At 38.3% G+C, this 22,177-nt stretch overlaps 1 protein-coding gene across 2 annotated transcripts in view; it reads right to left on the bottom strand.

Moving 5' to 3' along the window:
- Positions 1-168: 168 nt before the first annotated feature.
- RAB3GAP2 (RAB3 GTPase activating non-catalytic protein subunit 2) overlaps positions 169-22,177 on the bottom strand; it is a 43,885-nt gene continuing 21,876 nt past the window's right edge. For both annotated transcript variants that reach the window (XM_036404614.1, XM_036404615.2), the window contains exons 13-35: positions 21,539-21,678; positions 20,693-20,909; positions 20,236-20,379; positions 19,896-19,978; positions 19,521-19,585; positions 19,033-19,123; positions 17,117-17,244; positions 16,206-16,419; positions 13,830-13,927; positions 13,132-13,237; positions 12,052-12,212; positions 10,073-10,289; positions 8,963-9,136; positions 8,738-8,844; positions 7,684-7,750; positions 6,980-7,050; positions 5,639-5,674; positions 5,014-5,088; positions 4,584-4,802; positions 3,422-3,511; positions 3,119-3,337; positions 2,325-2,483; positions 169-2,047 (exon numbers count right to left, since the gene is read on the bottom strand). In XM_036404614.1, the coding sequence (XP_036260507.1) occupies positions 1,901-2,047; positions 2,325-2,483; positions 3,119-3,337; positions 3,422-3,511; positions 4,584-4,802; positions 5,014-5,088; positions 5,639-5,674; positions 6,980-7,050; positions 7,684-7,750; positions 8,738-8,844; positions 8,963-9,136; positions 10,073-10,289; positions 12,052-12,212; positions 13,132-13,237; positions 13,830-13,927; positions 16,206-16,419; positions 17,117-17,244; positions 19,033-19,123; positions 19,521-19,585; positions 19,896-19,978; positions 20,236-20,379; positions 20,693-20,909; positions 21,539-21,678 (3,028 nt within the window). In that variant the 3' untranslated portion in view covers positions 169-1,900. The remainder of the gene's footprint in view (positions 2,048-2,324; positions 2,484-3,118; positions 3,338-3,421; positions 3,512-4,583; positions 4,803-5,013; positions 5,089-5,638; positions 5,675-6,979; positions 7,051-7,683; positions 7,751-8,737; positions 8,845-8,962; positions 9,137-10,072; positions 10,290-12,051; positions 12,213-13,131; positions 13,238-13,829; positions 13,928-16,205; positions 16,420-17,116; positions 17,245-19,032; positions 19,124-19,520; positions 19,586-19,895; positions 19,979-20,235; positions 20,380-20,692; positions 20,910-21,538; positions 21,679-22,177) is intronic.

Raw genomic sequence — 22,177 nt, 5'->3', positions numbered from 1 at the left:
GTGTTCTGTGGAAGTTCACTTGCATTTAAGAGAAAATCTGAATCAGCTCTTGTTTAATTTTTATACTGGCAGCTGGTAGTTCAGCATAACCCTAGAGAACCAGTCCTCTTTACAAAACAGAAGAGAAAATGGTGACCACCATTCCCTAAAAGGAAGGAAAAGACACAATGAAACCTCAAATTTTATTTTATCAATTTACACAAATCCACAGCAAAATAAACACAAAATAGCACTATATACAGAGTATTACTTACAGTACATTACAGATTTGATTGGTGTAGTGTGTCAGCTCTGACATGATACTCAGTTACAGTAAATTCCTTTACACAGCTGTACCAGGATAGAGGAATGTAATGCAGCTAAGGAACACTCTGCTTTCCTCAGGCTCCATGATGACCAAATCTCATGCTCACTCATTTCTGCAGAAATGTGAGGTGTTGTCAGGCAAGGTGGTCATGGCACCTGTACAAAACCCCTCTTCCATTTTTCCTTTACAGCTGTTTTAACCTCAGTAATGGAAGTCAGTAAAGAAGTACAATAGAACATAGACCAGGGAATTTTACGAATTCTGGCTGTTCTTTGCTCTGTCTGTAGGAAGTAAAACATTCAGTATCAAAGCAAGAATCTTTCACCAGCTGCCTTGGAGTGCAGTGATCAGGAAGTTGGGCTGCAGAACAGATGAAGGAGGCTGTGTGGAGCAAGCCACCTGCATCGCCTTTTTGGGGGGGAAGTCAAACCCTTCGATAACAGCAGCACATACTTCAGAAAGATAAGACTCAATTCCAAATTCTGTCTCTAGCAAGGCAGAATATTCCACATGTTTCTTACATGTAATGCAGGAAGAGCAGGTTACAGGATGGAGCTGGTAATTTCAGCTGACAAAGACAAAAAGTTTACACCAATTTCATTCTTCTCTCCTAGCTTCCTTCAGACAAGTAGTGAACAGGAGTCACCAATGCCAGATAACCATGTTCAACACCATTCCACTAGTGAAAGTACTCACTATAGGATTCCCTGTAGGTACCATCAATAAAGTGTGGGTTTTAAGGCTAAAGTACTCAGTACTATCAATCTTCAGATAAGTTAGATCAACTTTCTAAGCATTTTTGACTACAAGTTAACATGTGCAGAGATTCATAGCATACTACATCTCCTACAGTGATAAGATGAAGGAAAAATCTTACAATAAGACATTCCTTGACCTACTTAAATTCAGCAGAGCTTAATAATAATGGAGAGGGATGTAAATCCAGTTGTAGCTGAAGCCCAGTACCCCAGAGACAGCATGGGGAGAGCTGGATTAGAAGCCCATACTCATATGTCTAGAGAGTTGGGTTCTCCTTCCCAGGCTGCTCTCCCTTTTGCCTAAGGCCCCAGCACATTTCATCCTACATCAAGTGCAGTTGTCATTGCCACATAATGCAGTTACAAGGCGTGAGCCCAACACCAGCTCGAGCTTCTGAAAAAGCAGTATTGGCTTTACATGGTAACTTAGAGACTGAGGCTCTTCTTGGGTCTAATTCTGAAGTTGCTTTTGGAAAACAAATCATACATGTAACATTGAAAGTGCAGCAGTTACTGCCAACATGAAATACAGAATTTCACAAGATGTGATTGTGTTGTGAGAGTAAAACTGCTGTCAAATATACCCAATTCAAACAACTGCATAAAGAGCTCAAGTCAGAAATACATAACAAAGCAGGTCAGATACTGACAAGTGTACTAGAAACTAAACATATTCTTACTAGTGCAAAATTTAAAATATACTCCAATTTAAAATTACCTTCTGAAATTCTGGGATGGGGAGCATTGTTCTTTTTGTTGCTTAACCAGAGCCCTGTGGAATTTTCCTCCCATTAAGTTCAGCTCTGTGTAGGAGCCTGCCCTGCTCCGCCAGTGCTCAGGCGGGAATGGCCTCGACAGCCTCGATGAGGTTGAGGGCCAGGCTGTACTGCCCATGGTTCTCAGGCAGGTGCTCGATCACCTTGCTCACCAGCCTGGCTGTCGCTGTAATTGGCACTTCCACGTTCTGGATTTCCTGGGGGTCCTGTGTGAAACAATAAACTCAGCATCTCAGTCATGTCACAGATAAGCCCTCCAGAACCTTTATAAGACCGATTGCTAATGTTTATAAACAAAATCAAGGTGATGCTTTGACCCATGAAACTGCTCTACCCTCCATGAAACAGAACTACCATGAGGAAAAATAGAGGGAAAACATCCTATTTCCATGAGTAAGAAAGGACCACTCAGATGTAATCTCTGGCTCGGTGAACAGAAACCTCAGAAAATCCACCTGTTTTCCAAACTGGAGCTTCACTTACCATAGCTTTGAGCCAAGTGCTCAGTGTTGGAGGAAGCCTGGAGAGGAGTTCCATGCCATCCTTGATCTGTCCACGGAGCAGAGCAAAGGCCAGCCTCTGTCCAGCCAGCATGAGCAGCTGGGATGCCAGCACCTCTTTGTCAGCAACCTGCACGAAGGCCTGCAAGCAGAGAAAAGGAAGGAACTAGAAACAGTTTCAGTGTGACAGCTCACTTAGCTGGAGGCCTGAACAGCTGTAACAAAAGAAAGTTCTTGATACTAAAAGGACAAATAGTCTTTGAGACTGATTCTTATGTTATGTGTTACTGTTACAAAGCACAAGATTAGGAGCTCCAGAGCAGCACAACATAGAGAATTACTCTGTACTTTACAGAGATTAGCAGGAGCGCAAGATGTCTTACAGTCCAGCAACATAATCCCCCCCTCAAGGAAGGGAAGGGATTTTTTTGTCCTTTTTTGTTTTTTTCCTTTCTATCCTAAAAGACATTACAGCCCAAAGAAGGCAATTCCTGAAATTATCAAATATAATGAAATTTAAAAGGCCACGATAGTTATACCAGTAGTGTAACTCCCTGTCATTTCCACTAGTTGCATTACACAGATTCTTGCTGGGAAAATGGAAAAATAAAGGAATTATTAGTCCTGAAAAGTTACTTTTATAGTCTCTGACTTTTCAGCCTGGGGATTTTTTGAGCTTGATACACTTGCCAAACCCTTCCAGGCATCTTAAGTAAGTGAAAAGTAATTTTAGCAGAATACACGACAGTGTTGTAAAATGTTAAAAGTTGTTCTTACCTCTTCACCAAGATGATCCATCCCATAACTGTACAGTTCACAGACATAATGCCTTCTGACCAAATCCTCAGAGATCTGAAGATACTGAGCCAGGTCCGCAGCCAAAGTTGGCCAATTCTTCCCCTTCTCAAAAGGAAAATAATCCTCTTCTGAGACTTCTCTGTCCTTCTGTGACGAACACAGCGTTTGAACCGCTGCACTCACAACTTTGAGCAAGAACTTTGAAGCAAAAGTCACAGGTTACCTCAGGAGTATCTGTAACTTCAGAAGTTTAAGACCTTTCAGTACAGAACTTGTGCCTACCTGCTGTCGTATGGATAACATGTTTGGATCCATATCCCCGCTAGGTAGCAGCTGAATTGATGTTAGGTCTTTGAAAAATGCATTTCTGCCCTAAAATTGAGAACCAAAGACAGGTTTCAGGCAATACAACAAATCCACTCTGATCTAAACAGCCCACTTATTTCTCAAATTTATTTTGTGCTGCATCTACTCAAAGAGCAAATTGAGACCTCAAGTAAGTGAAGACAAAAAGAGAATGACTAATAGTAATAGTTGTATGTAGAAGAATGGAGACACAGGAATAGGATCTGATTTTACTGAAGCCATAATATACACTCTTAAATGACAAAAGGTAGTACAATGTTTTCTGCTAACAGATAAACAGAAAAAATACAAAACCAATGGAATTTGACCTGTGGTAAAATACTAAAATCAGACTCAAATGCTTGATGAGAACTTGCAGACAAGAGCCTACATCAAAAGGAAAGTAATGTTCTGCATTTATAAATTTCCAGTAAATAATTTAGGAAAAAAACTGAACAGTGTTACAGCATTAAATTATTTTCTCCACAGCAGGAGTTAAACCACAGTCTACACCAGTACTTTGTGTTTAAATTCCTTAGAATCGAAGTGTGGTTATGATGGGAGGAAGAAAGCTCATTTTTGGGTATCAGGATCAAGCTCTGATTGTAAAATACTGCATTTTAAATGCAGTGACTTTTCAAAGTGGTTTGTATGGGTTAAGTGAAAAATTATTCATTCTTTTTGAGATGCTGGGAATTCTGCAATAATCATGAGCAATAATGGATACAACAGTGGCACTAACAACATTTCTGACCTTTAAATACTTATGTTTCCACTGGTTTGGCACTTCTCAAAGCAACCAGAAAAACCTGTCATCCAGTGCTCTGACCATGGAGTATTTTCAGCCCAGCTAATAATTAAAGAGCTGATCTTCATGCAACTGAGGTCACTACAAATCTTTCATTCATAAGGAAGCTCACCAAGTTTGAGTCTCTGCCTGAATTCTGGTGACAATTTCATCAATGCACCACAGTAGACTAAAGGCTTTCATAAAATCATGCAGGAACTGTTTAAAGTGGAAAAGCCAGCAAATATCCCAGATACCAAGAAGGGAGTATCAATTAAGGCAGTATTTCATTATCTGCTTTCTAAGCTATACCTTGCTGTCAAACAGTGACAGTGGCTTCACACCCTTGAGTGAGAGCCTCATGATGGCGTAGAGGACGGTGCAGAGCACAAACTGGTGCTCCACCAGTGGGTAGTGGATGCGCTTCTGCTCCAGGGCCAGCTCCACGATGGACACTGGGCCTTCCACCGACACCCAGGCGTCCTCAGTGTCCAGCACAGGGGCCTGCATCTCATCACTGCTCACGTCTGCCTGCCAAGCAACACACCAGAGCAGTCACACACTAAAAACCTCCTACACTGGCCTGCTCTGCAGTGAAATTAAAAAAAAAACTTCATGTTGTTTAGAATATCATTAACATTTGTCTGAACTGAACAGGACAGAAGTTAGTATAATCACGGTCTTCAAAAATAGATTTTAACCCATCCATTCCTTACTTTCAATGGGAAAAATAAAAATTTACCTCTAGCAAAGTTTGCAGAAGTTCTGAACAGCAGCCAAGAAAAGCTGTCATTGCTGTGTCACTCATCCCTACATCCTGGTAACAAACAGTAAGATTTAAATTGTATCAGCTGGAATTGAAACAGGCTTTCATTAGCTTTTTATGTCTGAGAAGACAGTTGTTGACATAAAATACATAGTTCAGCTCAGTTTCTTAACCTGTTACATTTAAACGTAAACAAATACTTACTGAAGTACAACAAAGAATTAACAGGAGAATTTGGAATAAAGTAAATGTAGCCATTTACAACACCGTATCTCAAATGAAGACTGAATCAAGTAATGCCACCTAATAAATTTAATTTTCTGATTATATCAGTTGTCTTCCAAAGAAATTTTAACTAATGATTTTATGCATGAAAAGTAACAGTAATTTGTCATCTTATAGTCTCAGGCCTACCCTCTACAGTTCTAATCTGCTTTTTCAGATAAAAATTAATTTATACCACTTAAAATTTGTAACATTTGCTCTAGGGCTATATTTTCTTTTTTTTTTTCTAACTTTCAAAAATAAATCACAAACCAGTATTAAATTTAAGGCATTTCTAATTAATTCTTCCCACTCAGAGAAAAGTAGTATTACTTGCCCGTCTGCATAATCTGTCCTTTGGAGCTTTTCCAACCTGTTTTTCCAAAAAAAAGAAAAAAAAGGTAAATTGTGTCACAACTAATTTTTCATTATGATGTCTGTTACCCACATTTTAACCTTTTATTACTATTTTCCCAATATAAAATGAGAAAATAGCTCAATTACAGGTACATGATGCAGCTCATTGCATATCTTGTTTTCAACAAAAGACTTGATACAAATTGTAAAGGAATGAACATCTATGATGCCCATATTTAGTTCATCCTTCTTAAAACCTAGGATTAGAAATAAGGTCCTCATTCAAATCTCAGACACAGCTAAGAAGCTCCCAGTGATTTCTATTATGCAGAACTAAAGCTGTAACACCAAGCATGATATTAGGAAGAAACCAGTCAGTTAATAAAAACCTTTCTCTCCTCTCCTCTCCTGCAGGTGTAAACTCAGGTAGAAGAGTTATGGTGAAGGATTTGCATAAATGCATGCAGGAAAACTGGAAAAGGGTTTTTGCAGAAGCAACACCTCCTATAACTGTATACAACTGAGCCTATTTCCTAGAAGGAATGGGGAAGAGGATATTCTCCAGTTCTTAGCTAAACAAAAAGCAAAGGCAGAAAATGAGAGGAGCAAAGGAGAAGGAAGACAAGACAGGAGAGCAAATTCTTGCAGGTTTTGTGTTGGAGTTTTATTCTTTAAGTCACTATCCACTTACTAGGAGCACTTTTCCTAAACTGTCTTCAGTAAACAGCCTCACTGCATAGTTATAAAGCATGAAAAAACCTGAAGCTTAGCAGGGACAAAAGACCACTTAAATTCAAAGCAGACGGGCTACACACTAGAACAAAAGCTAATTTACAATAGTAGCAATAGTTAAAAGTGCTCAACAACATCCACAAAATCTTCTGTATTTTGCAGAAGAGCTCATGTATATGAAATCTGGACTTGTGGTAGATCCTTGGTAACAGGCACAACCACTTTATTTATTGTTTTCTAACAAAATGTTACATATGCACACACAGATAATTTCAAACTGTTTCACAAATATTTCTTATTTAGTAGATACAAGCTAAAAAACTGCACTTAAGTCTTCAGAACACGACACCCACTGTTGATCAGCTGCCTCTAGTTATTCATCCAACAGATTTAATATTTTAAAGTATGCATTTCATCATCACTTCCAAATGTTAGCTATATAATAAGCCAAATAAACAGTGGTGATTTGTATAGTTAAATCAAAGACATTCCAAATACTTTTTAAAACAAAACACCAAAATGAAAGTTTGGGTTTACTGGGTTTACTTTTCAGTTCATAACAAAAACAGTCTCAAGACACTGCACTCACCTTGTCCATCAGATATGTGGCAGAGGAAAGCCTTTTTACTATGAATGTATTCCACATCATCAGAGCAATACCTAGAACAATCACAGACTAGTAAACTCCAGGTGAATAGAAAAGGGATCTTATAAGATGGTGAACAAAACAGGAAAGAATTGTGAATTATCCTCACTGCTTTATACTTGAAGTTTAGATTTCTCAGGAGGAGACTACACTGGCGATCAAATACAGTCATAAGTGCAATTAATAACTTGGTTAAAATATTTTATTATGCAAACTAGGTTAAACATTTTAAGTACACATCAAGAGGGCATCTTATTTGCATACATAAATAGCCTACACAAAGAAAATGGTCATCACCTTCACTGAAACAGGGTATCAAGAACTGCATGAAAAGTAATTGACTGCAACTGATGTTACACTATTTAAATACAAGTAAAAATTCATTTCAGAGCAATTTTATTTTAAAATGCTTTTAGTTGAACACATCAACTTTATCTAATTAACTTATTTTCACAATTGTGATGGAAACTCAATTTCACCATGGAAGAGAGAAGTGTGGATGTCAGCAGAAAATTTTGGGGTGGTTTGGTGGTTTTAAGACAAAATGGCCATCACTATTATGAACAGAATTCATTTACTTTAGTCAAACATCCAATCTATTTTACAATTTCATCAAAGATAATTTTTACTAAGAGCATTGTACTTACCATGCTGAATGTGAGCATTAATGATGCATCTTAGATGATCTATAGATCTATTGAGAAAACATGCTTCCTTATGGAAAAAAATAAATGACAGTACAAGTTAATACATTATTCAAAACTTGCTTTAAAAGTAACTTACTAATTCTTAAAGGGCCGAGGTAGATTATCTTAAAGCTTTTACTCTGACAGTTATAAAACTAGTAAGTTATTCCGCTGTTGCAATCGTCTCTACCAGTATGTGACAAACACGTGTGCATGGCAAAGTTTGTTTCAGTCATCACGAAGCCAACTGTAATTTCAGGGGTTTTTTAGTATAAGTCCTGCTAACATACTCCTTGCTGAAAGACACCTCCACTGGCTACAATAACTTTTCAAATACAAAATCTATTTCTGATAGAAAGAGTAATTTTTACTCAATTTTGCTATGATGGAGTAAGCTTTTAACAAGTCTCTGTCAAACTTTCTATTCTACGTCAAGTGACGTGGCACAGCTCTAAGGAGTTCTAATTTAACTTTTAACATCATCTGAACTTAGCACAACATTTTCCCTTACAGAAACTATAGGACAGGAGAGGAAAAAAGGAAATTTTTTATTTTCTTTCTTATGACAACTGCCAGCAGTAGCCAGGGAATCTGAGAACATGCAAGAAATCCCACTTTCTTCCCACAACAGAATGGGTTCTAGTCTAAAAAATTTAGTATTCTGTGACTTGTTTAAGCAGATTTAGAACAGAGAAAAATATGCCTCTGTTTTGGAGTACTGTTTTGTATCTGCAGTACAAACAGCCAAAAACCTTTTTCAAACTGAACCCAGTTTCCAGACTCCCAGTATTGAGAATCTGATAGCCTAGAAATGTACAGTGACATGCCATTCAGCCTCAGGACATACTCTCATTTTCTCAATTCAATTCCCACTTGCCACAGAAAAATTGCACCTAATAACTGCTTTCAAAGTCAGTCTTATTAATTGATGTTTTGCTGAGCTACCAGAAACTTGTGAAGCTCCTTCTATCGAGTTGGTCTTAACCATTATTCCCTACAAAAGACACTTTCTTACCTCTGGGTCCTTATTCCACTGCACTATACATTCCCAAGAGCAATGTGCATGGAGTACATCAACTTCAAGACTACATGGAAATTGCTGATATGCTACTTGCAGCAGCTCTAGAAAAACAATATCTGAAGTTAGAAGACAGACCTCTTCCCACTAAAATTTCTGCTACTTCACAACAACAGTCTCTGCAGACTTTTATAATTTAAGAAATTCACATTAATTTCTTACCTAGGATTCTTTCCAAGCCTGTAGCTGCTTCTGGTTCCTCAAGAAAGAGATTATTATGCATTTCTACAGATTCTTCAGTACTATCTGTAGTGTTTTTGTACTGGGCCACATTCAGTATAATTGGACTGAAGCCTTGCCTAAAAACCCATTTTGCTACAGTGTCAGCAATTCCTCCTAGGATGTTGAAAAGAAAAGTAAGAGGTAGAGTAGATTATTTATGGTTCACAATCTAAGGACAAGAGAATATAGGGTTTTTAACTACCTTTAACTACATACAGGTAACTCTACCAATTAAAAAATTTGCTAACCTACTGATCAGAAATTTACAATGCAGTCTTTACAGTAATAGCTTTTAACAATTTTAACGCACTGTTCTACATGATTTGCATTGCTTTTTAAATTAAGAATGGTATCCAGCAAAACAATTTCCAGTGCAGAGTACATAATTAAATAGGTAAGGATGGCTCAGAAGTATATTAGAAAGAAAATCAACAATCTCTCCAAGAAAAAAAATGTACCTGTTGCAGTGTGATGCCATTTCCTGTTTCACCTATCCCAACCCCCCAGGTGCCAACCTCTCCTTTCCCCTCTGCCCTCCTGCTAAGACCTGTCCATCAATCTTAACATTCCAGCAAGGGCATCGTGTGGTTGGCAGAAGTTCAAAAGATGCCGCTCAGGTCCGGGCTCATTGGCCTATCCAAGTGTCTTTATCCCTTGAGCCTTCCCCTCCTCCCACCTGGTTGGTCCCTCACCTGTCCCTTCCCCTCCCCCTGTCCCCGGGCTTAAAAGGAGATGAGACCATGCAGTCTAGATTCTGTTGGGAGCTGTTACAAGATTCAGGGGTCTATCATCCTGGAATAAAACTCTGGATTAAAACTCTACGATAGAATCCTCTCCTGTTTCTCTTCACCGTCCCCTGAACCTTTTCCACCAGAGGTAAACTTTCTACTTTGCCTGGATTTGTTCCAAGTGCCCAGTTGCAGCATCCAGCCGGCCAAAGGTATCTCTGAGGTGAAACATCACAGCTGCTGCCTTTGGCCCAGCAGCAAGGGTCAGACGAGGCCAGGCACGTCCCACCCAGAAATATTGGAATTCCAATTCCATATGTACCTTTTCCAGCTTCAAGCAGTTTCTTAACAGACAGTCTGCCCAAAGGCTCAGTCTGGAGTGATGAAACTCTTTTTGTCCTTTTGGTCACTTTGCTGTGCAGTAGTGTTTGAAGTATCAGGCAATCCTCTAACTGTTTCAGCAGAAGTTTCCAATATTCAGTATCAAGGGAGAGTGCTTCCCAGGATTCTGTGTCTGAACCTACAATTATTTGGGAAAACTAACAAAAGATATGAATTGCTTTAGGTCTGTTCATTTTAAAGCACCACAATTTTGTTCATAAAAAATGTATAGCATTAAAATTCAAAACTATATCCCAAGAGCTAATGCATTTTAAAGAATAATTTACTTCAAAGTATGCATTAACTATTTTGCAAAGATCAATTAACATCCCACACTGCTCACAAGTTACACATATCCTTCAATAAAAGCCTAAAGGAAATAAAAAGACCTGAAGGATCATCTTACAGTCCCATTTTTAAGTTCATATTCAGCTGAAAAGTGGGTTAGAATACCTTAAAATATTTTAAATCCTCCACTATATATGATTAATCCTTCCCCAAATATATGATTAATCCACCTACATTTCCATTTCATATCATATTAAAAAATATAGATCATGTACTCAGAAATATTGGATCAACCACATGGCAGTTCTGTGCACTATTTTGTTAATTTCCATATCTATCAGTAAATGCTTTGCCAGGAAACCCAAGAATCTTTCCAGATTGGTAGAAGAAAAGGGGTGGGTAAGATACATGGATTTATGGAAGGGAAATCCTGAAGGAAATAAATCTGTTACCTTTTCTTTTTAAAGCAGAACAGAAGAAAAAGGGATAAAGTCATGTAGGTTAAGGATAGTATGTTGCAACATATCAACATCTCTATTTTGCAACACTGAAAATTTAAACAGAATAAACAGAATTGCAATAGTTGAGGTGAATGCGCAAAAATACTGAAACACTTCCTGTTCTCCAGTTAAAATTTGTAAGGCAGACACAATTAGGGGGCTGGGGCATCTCTCCTACGAAGACGGACTGAGAGAGTTGGGATTGCTCAGCCAGAAAGAGAAAAGGTTCCATGGTGCCCTTACTGCGGCCTTCCCCTACCTAAAAGGGGTCTACAGGAAAGGGACTTTTACAAGGGCAGGTAGTGACAGGACAAGGGGAAATAGCTTTAAAGACAAATAAGGAGGTTTAGATTGGCTATTAGGAAGAAATTCTTTACTGTGAGGGTGGTAGGCACAGGTTGCCCAGGGAAGTTGTGGATGCCCCTTCCCTAGAGTGTTCAAGGCCAGGATAATGATGCACTTGAGCAACCTGGCCTAGTGGGAGGTGTCCCTGCTCAGGGCAGCAGGGACTGACATCAGATCATCTTTAAAGTGCCTTCCAAGCCAAACCATGCTCTGGCTCTATTTACAAGACTGAACACCACCTACATCCCACCTAATATAATTCAGACACATCTGCCTGGTGCTATTTGGAAATGGAATAATGTTTTCCATGTTGAATTGAAATACTGTATGCAGTTTTACAGCCTTAATCACAACTTGGTAAAGGTATTTAGTGCCAAGAAAACCAAGCATCCATCATGTTAAGGGATAGTAACATAGGTTCTACAAAAATTCAACAGTTACTTAAAAAAAAAAATCAACTATGTTAAACCACCCAAAGTTCAGCAGACTTCTCCAATTTATGTGGAAAGTGTGTAGGCTTTAAGTTCATCAACATCATTTGCTATTGAGAGAGAAACTCAATGTACAGTTTCCATATTTAAATAAGTTTAGTAAATTATCCTGACATATCATTAATTCATCTCAGCATAATGTTCTTCAAATATGAATGCAAATTTTCAGGCTTGCAGGGTATCAGGCCTGCGCCCAGGTTGGAATGCAGGCAAATGCTGAGGATGTTACTGTTATCATGACAGTTGCAGGGAAGCGATACAGCAACTAGAAGAGGAGGGAGTGTGAGATGAGTTACCTTTTTCTCAGTCACGCTGTCGATTACCTCTGCGGTTACAGAGTGTCCCACGTGAGCGGACAGCAGGGCAGCCGCGCTGCTTTCGGACTGAACGCAGGCTGTGCGCATCTGCTGCCACCAGGGGGACACCGACTGCGTGTCCCACGACTCGTCTATAGCGACTGGAGGCAAAGGGAGAGCGGGAAACTCAGCTGGGGTCACTGTGCAGGAGCAACCAAACCCCGGAACCAGCACTTGTGAACACAGCTTGTCCACGAAGAGCAATTTCTGATTACTCTACATGATAATTTTCCAGATATTTAGCACATGGGTTCTTGGATTGCAACTCAAATTTAAAATAGAAGGTGAATTATTCATTCTCAAAACTCATTTGTAGCAAACAGACAATAGATCTGAATCACTAGGTAGCAAACCTGCTGCATGCTTAAAAGATCTAAGAGTTGTTACGCTTCACAAGGCAGATTAATTTGTGATTTCAAGATGCCACACATATTCAATGCACTCAAGCTGTCTCCCTTCAGGCTGCCTTGTGTTCAGCAGCATTAATTTACTCAGACAGCAGCAGTAGCTTGTTCATGCTTCCCGTTTCAGGCTGATAATGCTGCTCTATGGAGAAGTAGACAATAAGGGAACCTGGCACAGATTTATCCATAGCAGCTCTATGTGAGGTAGGAGAATCGGCATTTATTCATATGTACAACATATCTACAACCTACTTCAAATTATGGCAAACTGACTTTATAGAGTACTCAAGTTACAAATGCTACTAAAGTAACAGTAAAGCAAAGGATGTCTGAGAGCCAGTCAGCACAAATTAAAGAGATGGGACTAAACATTCAAAAATGTTAGGAAAGCGAGCTGGACAGCGACATTCTGGTGCCAAATAGGAGTTGTGCCAACTTAGTGTAGAGCGAGACTGAAAACATGGCATGATTAATTAGTCCATGAACACGTAGCATTAAGTTTTGCTGCATAATTTGTGAGGGGGGTCAATCCAAAGTGATAATAGACTCCAGCTAGAGTAGTAAAATTCTAATAATAACAACAGCTGCCTTTGAGTATTTTAAACACACATCTCACCTTTCATTTTGCTCAGAAGTGACAGCATAGTGTGAAGGCAACTGACAGAATCTGGTTTGTCTAGAAGATCTTTTTCCTTGGAAAGCCATAAATTGAGAAGGAGTGACTGTAAAAAAAGAGAATATGGAATTGAAGCAGTAAAATGAAACTCTAATATTGCAACACACCTAATGCAAACAGTTTCTCAAACAAGTTTTATGTCACAAAGTGAAAGTGTTATATTCAGGAACCATTATATTAACATTACAAGTTAAAAATATACACATAATGCACTCTGTGACAGATCTTGAAATTAAATAATACAATCAGTACATTTAATCAGCAAGATATTCTAGAAAATACTCCCTTTGAAAGCTCAACTTGGCAAACATTACGAGTTAACATTATAGTTGAAAATTATGAACACTTGTAGTCCTTAACGAATATTTTAGACATTCCCACTAGAACACCCACATTTTCTACTAGAATATTTTCTTCTATTTTCTTTGATATCGTTTAACTGGGAAATGCAAATATGAGTAACTACAGAACTGAATATGGGGTTATTTAAACACAGCCTAAATACAGCAGCAATCCAATTCAGTAATCCAATTCAGTAATCCAATTCAGCCAAAATTCAACATGCAGAAATTTTCCTTTCAACGTTTTGTTTTCAAAATACTAAATCAAAGTTTTGAAGCACGTAATAAACATCTTACCAACAAGGTTTGTGGGCTAAAACCTGCTGATTCCAGCGCATGGCATATTTCCTCTGTGGAACTCTCCCCACACAAACACTTCCAGAAGAAAAAGCTGCCTGAAGCAAGAATTAGTTGACATTATGAACATTATCTAAAACCACAATCTCTCTCCTTACACTTAGACAAAAGGCAATCTATTGATCAGGTCCCAGTGAGTGCAATACAAAAAAACAGGTTACATTTGGGATCACCTGGTACTCACCTGCCTGCCAGTTTAAACCACAACAATCTTTTCTGATGCCCAACAAGGAACACAGGGGGTTGAGATAAAGACAGATCTGACCAGAGCATGTCAAAACAAACTTGTCATAAGCATTAATTACATTACTTTAATAGTCAGTGACATAATACTGACAGATTTGCTGCCAGAGCAGCGTGAAGTGTAAATTGCTGTAAATATTCACTGTTGTGCTCTATCACCCCTGGGGGTTTGGTTTGGGTTATCAGGTACTGTTGGCTCATGGCACGATAAGATCTCTGTTGTGACACTGAGCTGCCTTCGGCCACGGCTCTGGCCCTCGGGCACCGCGCAGTGGGAACGATTCGCAATTGCATCTTTGCTCCTCCAAGGGCCCATCCAGAGGAAAATGCCTTCCTCCAACTCCCCCTTCTCCAGCCGAATTACAACCATTCTGCTCAACACTGCTCGGTATAGTCAGAGAGAAGAGAAGGCCTCTGGATCTGATGGCAAAGTGATATGTACTGTGGCTGAGCTACAGAAACAACCTAACACTGCAATCACTGACAACTCTACACAAGAAGAAATACTGGAAGTGAAAGTGAGCTCACTCAGTAGGAGGAACAGGAGAAGGAGGTGGATGAGGCAGGCTACTCCAAAGTAGGGCCAGCATACAAGCAGTAGAATGAGATGTTCACTACTCAGGTAGGAAGAAGAGGAAGAATTTGTAAAACAATGCAGTAATCAAAAAATCTCTATCCCTGAGGAAGCTGCAAGATATCCGTGAAGATTTCAGTCAAAATCCAGGTGACTAGGCTGTCATTCAGCTGTTCTAATGTTGGCATAACAGGACCAGTAGCCTGAAATCAGAAGGTAAGGAAGCCAAAGAGCTGGGATCCCTTTCTAGAGAAGAGGGCATTGACAACAGAACTGGAAAAGGGGCACAAATCCTCAGCCTCTAGAGATTACTCCTCCCAGGTGTAAAAGGAAGGAATCCTTTTAAGGAATGCATTACACGTCTCCCAGGCAAGCGGACTGATCCAGACTGCACAGAACAGAGTGAAGCCGCCCTTTGGAAAGACTGAAAGATGCAATGGGCTTTTAAAGGCTATATGGAATGCAGTGGGTGCTAAGACATTCTAACATTGGGACACAGAGGTAGCTACGGTCATTTGGTTGGCCAGCACTATGGGATCTGCCAATCAAACTACCCCTGCCCAACCAAAACTCTATTGTACAATAGAAAGGGATAAAAATACACTTGAGAACAGAGTTTATGTTGCTCCTGTCTCAGGCAAAAGCAAACCCATTTGTGGAACTGCTTTTGCTAAAGGACCTGGATGCACTTGGGGAAGTCTGATGTGTACCTCAAGGGGATTTGATTCTGGATGAGAACACACAATGACTTGAATTGTATATTAATTGCTATATAATATTGTATGGCATCACTACTATGGATGCTATATGCTGTATCAATGGTTTTACAATAAAAATTACCAAGATTAATGACAATTTAATTTTGACGAATCTGCCAAAGTGCAGTGATGCTAAAACATGACAAGCACAGCAGTGATGGAACCAGAACTGGTTTCAGCATGCAACAATCCAACACCACACACCACTTCTCCTGCCCTAGAAGACTACTACTACAGATGGAGCCCACAGCCATGGACTAAATTAAATCATTGGACATTTTAGAGGGACCTTATTGAAAATCTCAACTCCACAAATTAGGGCTCCTTGTTGCCTCACCTAATTGCCTTATGCTGCCTCTGGTCAGCTCCCTCATCTCTGAGGCTAAAGTCAGTCCTGCCATTAACTCAGTTTTTAGAGTGCTGTGAACATGAAAGCAGCAGCAGGGTACAGCTGCTCTGTGAAGTATCCAGTTACCACTGCCCAATTTAGTAGTGTAAATTAATGAATGAAAAGTGGTTACATGGCTTCAGGGTAATTGTATCCACAGATGCAGTTAACTTGTATTAATAGTCATTCATGCAAAAGACTTGTCCTGCAGCTAAAGGTAAGAGTCTAAAAGGAGCAGTTATAGCACTTCAAGGCAAGACAGGTTGCTAAGGCCTCAAATTAGGGCTAAAATATTTATACCATCTTAGATTAAAATCAGTCTGAATAATGTAACAGAGCTCAATAGCTCTTACCTAAAGCCACATATTCTCCATCTTCCATATCTTTTATAGTAATCACGTCCTTTTCATATTCTAGATATTCTAAGAATATTTTCACAGACAACATGTCATCCTTCTCATCAGTCAACTGAGTGGTAGTTTGAGTATTTTCTTTCTTGTAGCTCTCCAGTAAAGTTTCAAGCCTATGAAAATCTTTTTCTTCAAGGCGAAGTAGTTTAGCCAAGTCCTTAAAAGCAAAAGCAAAAAAAAAAATCTCATAAAAGACTTATACAAGCAGATGGTTTTCAAACATAGTAAAAAAGAAAAAAAGTCAGAAGAGCCAAAATATTCCATTTCTAACATTAAAAACATCTTTGAGAAGGGCCAAAATAATCTCCAAATCAGTTATTCACATTGCTCAAATGAAGAGCTTGTCTAGCTTCCTTTTTAAGGACCAGAACAGATGCATTTCCCATTTTTAGCTTCTGCCCATAGCATAACAATTGTCCATCAAGTAAACAAGCCTGTAAAATACCAGTATGATTTTGTAAATACATAAGCAGTTTTACAAATTATAGCAAAAGCAAGCCAAATTATGCAAGCATCAAAATTTTTAACTTCTACAGGTCCCAAAATATCCCTCCAAAACCAAAGTGAAGAACACACTACATACTTTGAATAAAGAACTGAAAACAGGAGACTGTGGTTTTATTTTCACTTGTATCTCAACTTTGTGTCTCCTAAAGAATATTAGGTAGATGAATTACCAGACACTTGTATGAGGCTGGAGGGAAGGTATTATAAGTAATTACCTCATTAAAAGCTGCAGCACAAAAAGGGGTTACTTGCTTACCTACTTACTCTATCTGAGGCTTTGAAAACATATTCTTATGCTTAAATCATCACTTGAATTTAAAAGACAACTGAATTTTCAATTTACTCACATTATCTGAAGGTGAAGTCTCTTTCTGCATGCTCTGGGAATTTAGTTTGCTAACCAGTTTATAAAGATGTAACAGCTTTAACTTGTTTGCACAGAACTGCAGCAGTCCTTCGTCCACACACTCCAGCTCTGAGGAGAAATAAAACCGCACTTGAACTTGAACATATAGCCTGGAATAGTGAAATAGACACACAGAACTGGAGGATTTCTGAAACTCACTGTAATTTTTTGATGCACTGCTGTTTGCAATCATTACATTCAATTCAGAGCAGCATAAAATAAGAATTATTTCCACAAGAGGTATTAAAGAAAGCTATGAAGCTTGTTTTAAAACTGGAGGTTGACAACGTGAAACTGAACAAAGACAAATCTATTATCTTCTCCTGGTTTAAGGCCAAACCACAGACTGTCAAAAACTGAAATACAGTTCTGGTTTTCTTTCATCAAGAATAACAAACTATAACATTTATTCATTCTGACACTTTAAGCATATTCCTCTCATCTGAAGAAGGCTTGATAACTACCAACATGAATTAAATTTCACCTCAGCAAGACACTGCCTTCTGTATTTTTGCAATCTGAGTCTCAGAAATTTCATGTATCTATTGACATTCAAATTCCCATAACAATTAAAGCAACATAGAAAACTAACACCAACATGTCCAAAAAAATTTTTATTTCAGCTTATTAATCTTGAAAGAAAGCCCTCCTGAGAGATTGTAAAATGACCTTTCTATACAAAAGATTCCACTGAATACATAATTTTCACCTGAAGCTGCTTCTAAACATGATTTTCATTTACAAACCCTTAAATACTTTTAATACATTGCTATTAAAATCCTACCAAAAAAAGAGAAAAACACAGAGAGTTTTTCACAGAATCACTTGACCTTGAATTCACAACCACAGCATTCACAGAGCCCAGGATCTGCTTCAAATTATCTTTTACCTACTAGACAGAAGTGGAGAAATAAAACACTACTCTTGTGAAATTAGAAGGCTGGAACATCAGTCAAGTTTGCTGTATATTGTGACTGTGGGGAAATAATGTTATGTTTGACAAGAGATTAATGATGAAAAATGCACAAACACAGAGACCTTAGGAAATATACTACTCTGTCAACCTCTCTTCAGAATTAAAAGTCATGTTTCCGTTTTCCTTTGGATGTTTTAGGAGTTATAAAAGAAATGGATAATACTATTGATTTAGAATGAGGTAGAGAATTTAGGTAGAGAACTGCATGTGTGAATGTCTCAATCTCCTCTATGTACTTCAAGAAAACCATAAAAAGAAACTACCACTGGCAGAAATGAAGGAGAGATTTCTTTGATTCTCAGCAAAAGATTTTGAATCAGCAATGGCATTTCCTGACATAAGCTCTGAAATCTCTACCAAAACTTGAAGTATTTGGTAAATTTCAGCAAAGTTTACCAAAAAAAAGATACTAGATGTGGTCACAGCTCAGATTCTCAGTGATAAATATTTTGTGCTTCAAGTACATTAAAATTCACAGATCATGTCATATTTTCACATTCTTCTTTGGAGAGAGAATAAATTAAAACATTTACAGGCAAAAGCCTATGAACCTTCTTTTTAAAGGATGCTTTTACAGGACACAAGCACTCAGACCAGTTTTTTTGAGTTTGTTTTGTTGGTTTTTTTAAAAAAATATAATCACAAGTTACTCGGCACCCAGCAAGCTTAGCCAAACATACTTACCAGCAAGCTATTTGTAGTCTGCCTTAAATAAAGACATAGAAAAGCAACATCCTGTGATACCTAGTACTGAAACTAGGCAGACCAAACCTGGTCTCCCTGTGGAACAGAACATTTCTACATACAATAGTAATAGTCTTACAGCACTGCAGACAAAGTGCAAATATCTCTCTATATTTGCAAAATAAATATCCACCTACCCTGTTTTTTTAAATTATCCATTAATGTCTGAGTGATGCTTGTGAGAGATGAAAGTGGCATGCGTTCGCTTGTCAATATACTTTCCAAAGCCTGTTAAGCAGATTTTCAAGAGAATTAAACAGTCACTTAATCTCACTGTTAAAATATGCAAGTTAAGTCAACAATAGCACAACTTTGACCACAATTTTTCATCTGTATTTCACCTTCACATATACTTGTGGCATAATTTATTCCTACAGAAAGGTCTTCTCTCTTTTTATTATTCACAGACAATGCCTTGGGGAAGTCACAAGTCAAAGTTAATTCTAGTCAATATGTCATAAAAAACTACCCAGAAAAAACACACAGAAACCCTAAACAGCTCAATTATTTGTTTCAAGTAATTCTAGGGAAAAAAAAAAAAAACAAACCAAACTTATTTTGAAATATTTAGCACTCTGACAATGCAGTACTTTTTCTAATATTAAAGTATACTCTAAATGTTCACCTGTCTTTTTGTAGCAGGATATTTGATATCAAGTATTAATTCCTTTGCTTCAGCTTCAATTAAATCTGCAAATAAAGATAATCAAAATTTAAATTCATATATCTCAAATGCCTTCTAAAGAGCAAGTAAACCTGCATAACAGTTAAGGTGCATGTGGGTTCATGACAAAGATGATGACACTGTTGCAGAAGGTGCCAAAATAAGATTGAGGAAAATGAAACAAAGTAACAGAAATCTCAAGCTACTTAAAAATCATAGCTCATAGCACATAGAGCTGTCAGAATGCACCACAATTGTACTTGTGGTTGCATACTTACAGATAATCCAAGAACTCTTTGATAACACAATCTTAAGAAATTTTACAAGAGAACCTACCTGGATCTGAGGTTTTAGCTTTGAGTAAAGCATTTAACTTCTTCACTAGATGCATATCTTTTGCTCGTTCACTCTTTTTATCACTGAAGGAAAAGAATTTTTAATTGTATGAGTGAAGAGAATTAAAAGTAATAATTCAATAAAACTGTAATTTTTAAATTATTTATGCTACTTTAAGGTAACATCCCAATAAATAAAATCATGTTAATCCATACAAACCAATGAGATTATTACAGAGAACTATTCAGCTTGAAAAGGAATGCCAGAATTGCTGTCTCCAACTGTTTCCAAAAGCAATAATGAAATTAATTTACTTATATAGAGCATAAAAAGTTCTTACCTCAGTGATAAATGGAAAGGTACATGGACAGTTTTTACACTTCCAGAGACTGGATCAACAAGGCAGATCTGGTAAGTCTGGGGCTGCCACCCCTGACTGGTCACATTGTTTAGACCCATTATTTTATAACCAGGATACAACAACCTGAAATTTTTTTTAGAAATGGCCAAAATTAGCAACCTTCCCTGTCCACAAACAAAATAAAAAGGCACTAAGTTTTATGAAGCTAAGGTTTAAGAACTGCAAAACACCTTTATCAGAAAAGACTGTAGAGTGATGAAATATGACAATATATCCCCACCTCTAGAACAAGAAGCTGCATTCCTGCATTCAGTGGAAACACTGGGCAGCACAGGAAGTGCTTGCCAGCACCACTAGCACTTTTACCCTGGCATAGCCATGTATCACTTTATTGCAGCAGCACAGCCACCACGCCTACCTGCTAACTGATTCTTACCTGCAGTATTTCCCCACATTGAAGGCTCCAACCCGAGGTCCTTGCTGCGTGCTCCACACTTCCAGAATGCCTCTTCTTGGAGCATAGATCACAAGGAACTGAGCTACCCTGCTTGGACCTTGTGCATTTCCAAAAGGAGAAGAATCCATCTTCTCAGTTTCCCTTTCCTGAAGGTCCTCCACAGTCTGTATCCAACCAACTTCCGCATCACGGTATCCTTTGTAAGAGAAGACAGAAGGTCACAAATGTGCAGAAATTAATACAGGATTAGTGTATCAAGTTGTAATCTTAAGCTTTATTTCAAATCGTGCAACTCCTGACTCCTATAAAGAACTCTGGTCCATTGACTTGGCACAGGACCCACAAGAGAGTGGCCAAACATAGCCCTTGGCAAAGCCCTGGCAAGGAACAAATTCTTTTGAAGAAGATATTAAAAACCCCAAAACCCATCAGGTCAGTGCTTGGGACATTAAACCAATGCATGACATTGAGGAGTCCCTTGTTGTGCAGCCATCATGATGAAATGAGAATCTAACAAGCTGTATGTCTTCTTACTGATTTTTCAAAGTTTATCTTCTCAGCAGAATTAAAAAGGGTACTAGAGCTTACCAACAGAAAGAACCTTGAATAGAGCTAAAGCTCTTCCAAAAGAAAATACCAACCAAACAGACCAAATTTTAACTATATTCCAGGGATTTGCAAAAATACCCTTATGGACTTTATATTACACCTGACTTTGGTTTGTAATGAAGCAATGTACTAAAATTCTCAGAATTCTAAGTCTGAACATAAAATGCCTCAGTGTTTTGAAGACTATTATTTGCTATACTAATATCACTACCATACCTTTCCACATGCGAACTGCGAGTCCTCTTGTAACATCCAGCAAAATAACCCTTCCAAATTCATCTGTTACTGCTGCCAAAGTATTACATGGAGAAAGACATATCCTTTCACCATGGCGCCGAGAGTCAGGAAGTCCAAACCTAAAAAAAATAATAATGAAGCAAAGCCACTAGACACATCCTTTTCTTCAGAAATAGTTAGATTTTCTTTTGAGGATTAAGACTTCTTTTTTAAGCTAACAGAAGGCATGGATAAAATTACAAGCAAATCATGGAAAAAGTTCTTGCTCTGTGTCCTAGGTTACAATATTAAGGTGTATTCCATTCCCATCCTCAAGAACTGCTGAAACCAGCAGGGGGATTGTTTTTTCCTTATCTCCTGTTCATGGGCCCGTCAATGCCTTTCCACATGACTCAGAGATAACTCCCTCCAGGAGACATTTTTGTTTAATGGACCCACCACATGCCTCATAGAATGATAACAGCCATTGTGAGTTGCTCCATCCAGCGAGGAGGAGCTAAGCATCCCTACCTGGATATAATCTGGGATTTGGGACAGAACAACCAGTCTTTCCACTGGATTCCCAGAGGAGCAGCCGTCTTTTCCACTGGATCTTCAGAGGAAGACTACACTCTTCCT

Source organism: Molothrus ater, chromosome 3 (assembly GCF_012460135.2).
Source record: "Molothrus ater isolate BHLD 08-10-18 breed brown headed cowbird chromosome 3, BPBGC_Mater_1.1, whole genome shotgun sequence".
NCBI classification, from domain to species: domain Eukaryota; kingdom Metazoa; phylum Chordata; class Aves; order Passeriformes; family Icteridae; genus Molothrus; species Molothrus ater.
This window is presented reverse-complemented; position numbering and strand designations above follow the sequence as displayed.